This window comes from Sinocyclocheilus anshuiensis, unplaced genomic scaffold (assembly GCF_001515605.1).
Source record: "Sinocyclocheilus anshuiensis isolate Anshui unplaced genomic scaffold, SAMN03320099.WGS_v1.1 scaffold343, whole genome shotgun sequence".
Classification (NCBI taxonomy): Eukaryota; Metazoa; Chordata; class Actinopteri; order Cypriniformes; family Cyprinidae; genus Sinocyclocheilus; species Sinocyclocheilus anshuiensis.
In genome coordinates, this window is record NW_015549598.1 from 965,563 (window position 1) to 976,138 (window position 10,576).

The window sequence follows — 10,576 nt, forward strand, 5'->3', positions numbered from 1 at the left end:
GGACATAATTACTTATTATAATGACTTATACTGTCTTTTTACGCTTTGCGTTGCGTATCACGCCACGTAAACATAAAACCATGTCTGCATTTGTGATCGGAGAAATGACAAACAAACAAGCACTACTCTACACTGCCCAAAACTCGCGTTTGAATCATCAGTGGCAAATCCTTTAAATATGAAAGCGTACTTACAGGCTGTGAGTCAGCATTATTTGTCAGAACACCGGCATTGTAGGCTACTCTCCCAGGAAACAGTCCTCGTCCTCCGTAAATTGCGTTGCTCACATCTGAATATTTGGGTTGAACTGTTCTGGAACAGTGTTGTAAATACAACTTAACCACTGATTTCTAGTTGTGTCCTCTTTTGGAAAGCCAAACAAAGTAGTTTCGCTTTCACAACGAAACACACACCGTCTCCACGACATGGCGGCTGCAACAACAATACTACAGCAAGAATAAAAGTTACGCCTTCTTTCTTTGCGTGAACATTTGTGCGGCGCTATGCAAATCTTCCCACACAGTTACGTAGACATGTGAGGCCGTGTTTAAACGAGGCGTTTTAGGAGGGTGTGGACGAGTCTTAACTTTTATAAAGAATATCTCTTTGGGTTTGAGACTTTAGTCTTTGCAGCTTTAGGGATCTTATCTATTCACGAACAGCTTGTAACACTCCAAAGAGAAAAGAAAACTTGAAATCGCATCATATGACCTTTAAATTGATAAAAAGTGACCGTAAAGACTCATTTATAATGTTACAAAAGATTTCTATTTCAAATAAATGCTGTTCTTTTTAACTTTCTATTCATTAAAAAAGGAACAACAGTTCATAAAATTCCATAAAATAAAACAGTCCATAAAATTATTAAATATTTTAAACATTGGTAATAATAATAAATAAATGTTTCTTGAGCATCAAATCAGCATATTAGAATGATTTCTGAAGGATCATGTGACACTGAAGACTGGAGTAATGATGCTGAAAATTCAGATTTGAATCACAGGAATAAATTACATTAAAAATATATTCAAATAGAAAAGTTATTTTAAATTACAATAATATTTCACAATATTACTGTTTTTTAATATATTATGATCAAATAAATGCCACCTTGGTAAGCATTTTGGCTTCTTTCAAATATATATATATATATTTTTTTTTTTCCAAACTTTTGAAAGGTAGTGTATGTGGATTGTAAAAAGTCCATTAAGTATCATAACAGAGTACTATAGAGCCAGACAATGGATTTGTAACCATACAAAGTCATTACACTTGAACAAAAAAACTATTTTTTCTTTTGGAGTGCTGCGTATCAATGATGAAACATTGACAATAAGAAACAGAAATGCGTATTTATAAAGCAAACTTCATCAATTTTGAGTTTTTAAAACCACAGTCATTTGATATGGTGCATCACAGCTGTAAAGTGCATTTGCTGTACATTGGCAATTAGTCACAGAAAGCCGGCGATGTATTGGACGGAGATGTTCTCGTTTAAGAATCTAGAGCTCTCTGTAATTACTCCTGTTGTGCCTACACTCCAGACACTCTCAGAGGAAATTCAGCTAATTGGTGCTGGAAAGAGAAATGAGTCTGGGGCCAAACCAGTGATCTTCGGCATCGCTGCGCTCTTTACTCATCTTCTAAACTGCGCTTTTGAGGTGCACACAACAGCAGACAGACAGACAGCAGCGTTTGGGTGAGCGTAGTCGGATCTATAATTGAACATTTACATCATCCTCCGAGGTGAAACGAGGAAAGCCTGAGCTCCTCTGCGCTCTTGTTTTATGATAGTTAAGGTCACCAGCAGCCCGAGGTACACAGGACATTGAATCATGCTTCCTTCCTGTAAGTCCTAGCAGCATTTGGTCTTACTCAGAGCACTGAACTGCAAAGAATGAAGCCACAACATCACCATGCTGATGTACTGCGGCCACATGGGAAATACCATTTGCATTGTTAAAAATATCAAATGAACTGATAAACATCCGCTTTGTCAAAGTTCATCTATCTTTCTAGCATTCTATCCATCTATCCATCTTTCTAGTGTTCTATCCTTCTAGCGTTCTATCTATCTATCCATCCATCTCTTCATCTATCTTTCTAGATCCATCCACCATTTTTCTTGTGTGCTATCTTTCTAGTGTTCTATTCATCCATCTTTCTATACATTTATCCATCCATCCATCCAGATTCATTCTTCCCACTGGTCACTCTGGTGCGACTTACTTTCTCAGTTGGTCACACGAGCACATGATTTGGTTGCACTATTTATTTTATTATATTTATTTATTTATTTTGCTACAACATGGGATTAATCAATGCATGCTGATGAATAGTTTTTTCTTTTATCATAGTTTATAGTTATATGCTAACAAAAATGGTTAACATTCAACCCGTTCTTTTTCATCAGTATTATTTGTGATTTGAATTTTGTGAATGGGAGTTCCTCTTTTACGATGTTATAAGCCGGGCTTCGGATGCTTTCACTTTCTTTTACTGTGTTATAAGCCGGGCATCGGATGCTTTCACTTTCACTTTCAAATTCGTTTTAAAATGAAAACAAAAAGAAAAGTAAAACTAAACTGGCTGATGATAACTGTGCTTGCATGTTTTTTTTCTTCAAGAAAACCAACATGTTCACCTTCTCTAGAAGAAAAGAAGCAGTCTTTTACTTGACTTTCACTTGAAAACCAAATCCTCCGTCCGCCATGGTTTCCTCAGTATTCGCATCATTTTTGCCACGCGCACCTTTGCGCTCATGCTGACGCGTCGAGTATAATCCAGGCTATACACCAAAGCGCTCACACTTTCTCAATCTCTTCACGTGATCAGCGAAGTCTGACTCCTGCTGAACTGTGCTGTGGCTCTGCAGCACTCGCTGTATGGAGCAGAGCAGACCATGCACTCGCACAAATGCGACCACGCAAATTTTAACTCGCACATTCTCAAAAAATTGTTGCATATGGGACCATTTTGGTAGCAGTCTAGAGCACTGCCATCTCTTCATCAATCTATCATCCATCTATCTATCATTTATCTTTCTAGTGTTCTATTCATATCTCGTTCTATCTGTGCATCTATCCATCTATCATCCATCCATCTTCTAGTGTTCTATCTTTCTAGCGTTTTATCCATCTATCCATCCATCATCCATCTTTCAAGCGTTCCATCATCTATGCATCTATCCATCCATCATCCATCTTTCTAGCTTTCCATCATCTATGCATCTATCCATCCATCCATCTTTCTAGTGTTCTGTCTTTCTAGCATATCTATCTATATACCTACCCATCTATCATTCATCCATCTCTCTATCTTTTTAGCATTCTATCCATCCATCAGCAATCTAACATTCTAGTGTTCTGTCATTCTCATGTTCTATCCATCTATCCACCCATCAACTCATCCATCCATCCATCATTCATTCATCTTTCTAGCATTCCATCTATCCATCCATTCATCTTTCTAGTGTCTATCTACCCATCTATCATCCGTCCATCTCTCTATCTTTCTAGCATTCCGTCCATCCATCCATCCATCTTTCTAGCATTTTATCATCTATCCATCCATCTATCATTCACCCATCACTCCATCCATCTTTCTAGCATTTTATCATCTATCTATGTATCTATCTTTCTAACGTTCAAACTTTCTAGCATTCCATCCACCCATCTGTCCCAGCTCTGAGCTTTAACTACTACGCCACACCATTCATCCATCCATGCACTGTGAGAGTAACTTACGTAGTCGTGGAATGCCTTGGCTTCACTGGAATGCTCACAGGTTTCTCTCCTTTCAGGTGCCGCACAATATAAATCCCAGAATACACTGCAAACCACACAGGGATGAATGAAGCAGTTTCCATGAACAACACATCAGCACATGAGAAACATTTAACAATGCCAATCATACCACCACCATGAATGTAAGAATCCTGGAGGTTCTCCTAACGTTATGTTCTTCTCCCATCTTATCTGGGGAGAAAGTTGAGAAATACATTGTAAGACTCGTTTCACAGTAAGACTACTTTCCTTTCATTAAATGCCCACCAGCATGTTTTTTTCTAGTCAGCCAGGCTAATTAACTGGTCAATATTTGGCGAGTCCACTTTGCAGAGGCTGTGATTCCCCTTGTATTAGTTCCAAAATATAAAGACATCTTTGTTAATTGATGATGCATAACTGTTTTCAAGTGTAATTTTTGAGTAAATACGTATGATTTGTAAAATCTGTTTAATTTCAGCAACAAAGCGGAGTCTAAAGTAATACCACCTCAGGTCAAATTTAATACAAATTATATTATCAGCTATAATAATTTGAATTAAAAAAAATGTTTATAAAAAAAAATAAAAAAATAAAGAACAAACAAATAAATAAAAATAAAATAATTGATTAATAAATTTGTGCCTACTTAATTAGTAACCTAGAAATAGTCCAGTATCTTAACTATTTATTCTTATTTTTGTGTCATAACTTTTCGTGGTTTGAGATCTTTCAAAATCCCAAAACTCATTCATTTCCAGGTTTAAATAGGATTTTTGTTCAGAAGTCGGGGTCAAGAAGTCTCTTATGCTGACCAAGGCTGCATTTATTTGATCAAAAACACAATAAAAACAGTAATATTGTGAAATATTTTTCTAATTCAGAACAGCATTTATTTGAAATCTACTGTCACTTTGAATCAATTCAATGTTTCCTTTCTGAATAAAAATATTAATTTCAACCACATTCATCCACTAGTACTAAACTAGTTTAAGTGTATATTTTACATTATTTGTAGTACATTTAAACTGGACCAAACCTGCTGTTTTGTTTTGTGTTTTAAACACACTTCTCTCTTCTTAGATACAAAGTAGCTCACTTAAAATAGTCTAGTCTGAGACATTTGGACAACTTAACCTTGCAAATCTGAATATATCGGGCGACTTGAAGTGCCTGTCATTTCTTGTGATTGGCAGAGCTTTAGAATTAGAATGACAATCAGAAATGGTGCACTTAATGTGTATTATTGCGTTTTCTCAGATGGCTTGTACTCTTGAGTGTGTATGACTCATATGCAAATAATGGTGATACTATAAATATTGAAGCGGTGCTTCAAAATGTCATAGTTTCCTTCACATAGATCAATCCCACAATGCCTCAGTAACACTGAAAGGAACTCATTCAGGCATAAATGATTGTGATCTTCCTTAAAAGCACTACATGGCAAATAAAACACAGGATTGTGAGCAGCTGATATAACAAAGCAAAGATGCGCTTTTCTTCATAAAAAGTGGAATGAGGTGATGATCCCCATGCCAGCACCGCTCCAGCATTTCTGCTGAAACTATTTAGTTGTTTTTACAGCGATGCACTGACTCTCCTCCAATCTCATTAAGTGGACACCAAACATCAAATGTGTCCTGCTTGCTCAGCATATCATCTGCGTGTAATTAAATTAGCCAGAGCCCCAGGGGTGCGGGCCGATGCTTACGAGGCCGTGTGCCTGGATGGCACATCGATAAGCAGGAGCTTAAATAAAACCCTGACTGGCTCACCTCTGACAGGAAGGTCTGTGCCGACTTCTGGGCTCCTACATGTAACAAGTACTCGTACACGTAGAGCGCTAGCCTGCAAAACAGACAGAAAAACACACAAACACAATCTCATTAATTCATATAACACTATGCTCTATAAGCATTCTATTCTATTCTATTCAGATATTAGGAAAATAATGCTAATGTACCTAAATAGTTTTAAAGGCTACATACTTTGGATGTCAAGTCTTAAATTTACAGATTAAACCTTGTCACTGTTCAAAAGCAAGTATCACAATACCTGAAATCTAGTGTAGAATAATACATTTATAAATACAAATATTATTATGATATTAGGTCTGTGAATAAAATAATAATTTTAATTAATAATTAAACTCAGTTTTCACAATCCCCAAATGAATGACTCAACATAAAATAATATAATTATTTAATTGCTAACATAATAATAATAATATAATAATTAGAAATAATCAGAATTTAAGAAACTGTTACAAACCCATCTTTTTAAAATAGCTTATCTTGATGATAAGTTTGATTTCTTAATTTTTCTTATATTGATTTCTGTAATTTTCGTATTTTTACATGCATTTACTGTTTGCAGTGCTTTGGGTATAAGAAAAGCACATTATAAATCAAATGTGTGGTGATAATAATAATAATAATAATAATTATTATTATTATTTTAAATTATTATTATTACTATTATTATCATTGTTGTTTTTGTTATATAAATGATTAATTAAAGGTTAGCCACAAAAAAGTGAGAAACACATTAAGAAAATAAAAAATTATGCTGCATTAATTGCAAAATATGTTAAACAGTCCATATTAATTGGACCTTTCTGTGTAATACTTTATACCGTGCAAATGCTAAATTATTTTGTGATTTAAAGGTAAAATCGAGCATGCAATTTTAATAATCTGAGTTACATGTAAAAATTGCATAACATCTGATTTATTAACAATTTATTTCCATAAACTGAAGTGGCCAACTGGAACAGACAATGTCAGATTCAGTGTAATTTTTTGAAAGTTTCAACAAATAAACAGCGTTACATGATTTAAGGTATAATCCATGGCTGAAGCGCAGATAATGGGGGACTAGTTCAAGTTAATTCACATAAGATTATGCTCTAAACCAGGGGTGGCGAACGTCGGTCCTGGAGAGCCGCAGCCCTGCAGAGTTTTGCTTCAACCTTAATTAAACACACCTGAACAAGCTAATCAAGGTCTGAAGGGTTACTAGGAAGCTACAGGCAGGTGAGTTTTAATTAGGGTTGGAGCTGAACTCTACAGGGCTGCGGCTCTCCAGGACCGGAGTTCGCCACCCCTGCTCTAAACCTTCTAGTCTAGTCTCATCTATTCAGATATTAGAAAAAATATGATATATTGCCATATACCGAAGTGGCCAAAATTAAAACTGACAAAGATTCAGTGTGATTTTTGCTGTTCACAGTGTCATCCAAAAAATATGTGAGGAGGAAAACAATTTGGACCACACAGACTGTCTGAAGTATGAATCAAAGTTTCCAAAATCAACAAATTCCAAGTTTTACCCCTGAAGAAAATTTTTTTTTTTTTTACTTAATAGCCGTAGTGACACTTCACTCTTGCAGGCATAAAAAAATGAAGGAACCCGTGTAGAAAAGGTCAGGCTAGAGATTGCACCCGAACAGTGAACACCACAGAAAGATAAACTTTATATGCAGATCAGCTTTCCTGATGCCGAACGATCTATCAAACAAATGAGAGTTCAGAGGCATCACTTTGCCTGTCAGCATAGGCCAAAAACTACCATTTCCTTTGAATGATGAACATGGTGACTGGGAGAAGAGAGAGGCATTCACGTTCATTCATCGATCTGCATTTTCAGATTTGATCACTTGACTCAGCACGGTTCATTTGAGGCCACCACAGCTCTGTACCTCAATACGAAATATTCACACACATCCTAAACCTCAGTGTGACATCTGTCTTTAACACCGGTTGAGAGTTAATATAACAGCTAAGGTATTGCCAGGTGGTTGCTAAAGTCTGTTTGGTTGCTATGAGGTTGCTAGGGTGGCTATTGACTGGTCCAAGTCAAATGAGCTCATTCAAAGTCTCGATGATCCAAAGATGTGCCTCCTCCCTCAATGTAAATCTATGGGAACTTTCATAGATTTACTAGCACAGCATGGTATGATTTGAGGTATAATTCATGGGTGAAACATCCATAATGGGGTACTAGTTCAAGTTAATTCACATTAGATGCTCTATAAGCATTCTAGTCTAGTCTAGTCTATTCAGATATTACAAAAAAATAATGCAAATGTAGCTGAATAGCTTCAAATGACTTTGGACTTGCAGTCTTAAATCTTAAATTAACATTAAAACTTGTGTTGTCGCTGTTCAAAAACAAATATCACAATATTTGAGACCTAATGTAGAACAATAAATTTACAAATATATTTATATATTCAATTATATAATAATATATATAATATATTATTATAATGTTAGGATCATTAATAAAGATTAAACTAACACATTAACACATAAAATCCCCAAGTTAATGTCAACGTTTTTATTATTATTTAATGTTAGCCACAAAAATGTGAGATGACATTAAGTAAAAAAAAAAAAAATTATAATAAAAGATTAGATGCTGCATAATTTTTATAATGGGTGGTTAAATAATGTAAATAATTTAAATACTTATAAATATCAATATTATTATGATATTAGGGCTGTGAACAAAGAATAAATAATTAAACTCACAGTTTTCAGTGTAACACAAAGATCCCCAAATTAATGTCAACATAAAGTAAATTTAATTAACCTTAATGCTTTAATAATAATAATAATAATAATAATTACTATTATTATTATTATTATTTCATGTTAGTGACAAAAAAGTGAGAAAACATTAAGAAAAAATAAATAATAATAATAATAATAACAACAACAACAATAATAATAAATGATTAGATGTTACAATTCTATAATGGGTGGCTAAATAAATAATGTAAATTTAAATAATTGGGGATCAGTAAAGTTTAATTCTTTCATTTAGGTTTGTAAACCACTCATTTTAGTGCAATATATACTCATTTGCATATATAATCTAATATTGAATATGTTTCATAATCAAATGGACAATTACTACAGCATGTAAAACTGGAGAACAGCTCTTTGATCAGATGAGTTTGGCCAGTATTGACTAGTAGTGATCTTTGCATTTGATTTCAAACAGTTCATCAAACGCCCCCTTAACCTTGAGTGTCAGATACTGATTAACAGACAAGACCGGTAAAACCTGATTTATCACACATCTAATTTATCTTTCCCAAACAATCAAGAAACTTTGATGTCCCAACATCTCAGTTTGAAGGCAGCACTAATGACATTGAGTGAATGCAGAAGCCCAGTAGACCACAGTGCATCATTTTAAAACAAATGCAAATGAGCATTTTTTTAACAAATTAACAAATTTCACAAGCAGTTTGCACTTTCTGTCATTACCAGAGCCTCGTACACTGAGTAGCCGGTCGGAAATATGCCACCAAACGAATTCTAATGAATGACCAGGACAGAGCTTACACAAAGAGATGTGTGTCCACTTATCTGCACCTATATAAGAGCATGTGGAATGTGACCAATCGAGGTAGAGAAATGAATGAAGAGAGAAGGAATATCAGAGGAACAAAGGAGCACGAGCAGGGCTATGTGGTGAGGATAATAACTAGTACGGATACTGACGCAAACAGCAGAGAAGATGAAAGGAGTCGGGTGGGTGGAAAAGTGGGGGGCAATTAATACTCCAGAGGTCTAGAAACTTTGGTAATGTCATGGTGATGGGAATGACGGGGGGAGAAGCGCAGTGAAAATACCCCCTAGCAAGGCTGCAGAATGAACTCAATAGAAAACTCAATGTCTCCCTGCAAAATACTGAACAGAGAAGCTCACAGAACGTTAATCATCAAATAGACAGGCCTGTTTCTCTATATATACATAGAGGCCTAAGAAAAATATTATAAGTATTATTACAAATATTAGAAATATGATTGGATGAGCCACATATGTATTCATATATATACTGTATACAGATATGTGTATATATGAAGAGTTCATTTGCAAAAAACGATAAACGCCACTTTAAAAAAAAAAGAGCTGATTGCCGTGCATTATTCTCCACATATAGTGCGATCTGAACCCTAAACACGTTTTGTCAAAAAAGCCGGTTTTGTCCACAAGGCATCGTGAGTTCACGTTTTACTGCAGAAGCTGACAAGCGCCCTTGTTGTTTTTGAACAGAAGCCGATAAGTCCATTTTAGCGAATCAGCGCGCTGTATTCAGGTCAGGTGACAAGGCTACTTTCACTTTGAAAAGACGTGCTAGCTGAGAGTAGTTTCGTCAAAGCTAGCTGACTAAAAGTGATCGAGGATGGATAATTTCGACGAACTTGATGAACCTGTGATATCTTCTTCAGGGCGAAAAAGGAAAATAAAATCTGAAATGTTTTCACGGAACCTTGCAAAAGCAGCGCGTTACAATGGTGAGGGAAAAGCTCCGTGTATTGCGTGTAATCACATCCATACAGTTTATGATCACAACTAGGCCTGTCGCGATAATTAAATAACCGTCTAATCGCGATTATTTGATCTAACCGCGGTTGTTTCAGACAACCGCGATTATTGTGCTTTTTATACGAGACAAGGGGGAGTCATACACCAAAAGAAACAGAAGAGCACCAGTTTGCTTTTCATGCACTGTATAGCCTATACAGGGCTCCAGACTCATTCTTCCCACTGCTCGCTCTTTTGCAACTAACTTTCTCAGCTGGTCACAGGAGCACATGATTTGGTCGCAATGTTTTTTTTTGCTCTGCTACATGGGATTATTCAATGCATGATGATGAACTTTTATCATAGATTATAGTTATATGGAAACGAAAGTGGTTAACATTCAACCCGTTCTTTATCATCAGTAGTATTATTTGTGATTTGAATTTTGTGAATGGGAGTTTCTCTTTTGCTGTGTTAAGCCGCGGGCTT

The 10,576-nt window shown here is 35.6% G+C and overlaps 1 protein-coding gene across 1 annotated transcript in view; it reads right to left on the minus strand.

Annotated features, from left to right (window-relative positions):
- LOC107658613 (single-stranded DNA-binding protein 2-like) overlaps window positions 1–10,576 on the minus strand; it is a 76,071-nt gene that overhangs the window by 45,861 nt on the left and 19,634 nt on the right. Inside the window, exons 2-4 of the mRNA XM_016447226.1 lie at window positions 5,540–5,612; window positions 3,916–3,977; window positions 3,747–3,831 (exon numbers count right to left, since the gene is read on the minus strand). Of these exons, the coding sequence (XP_016302712.1) occupies window positions 3,747–3,831; window positions 3,916–3,977; window positions 5,540–5,612 (220 nt within the window). The remainder of the gene's footprint in view (window positions 1–3,746; window positions 3,832–3,915; window positions 3,978–5,539; window positions 5,613–10,576) is intronic.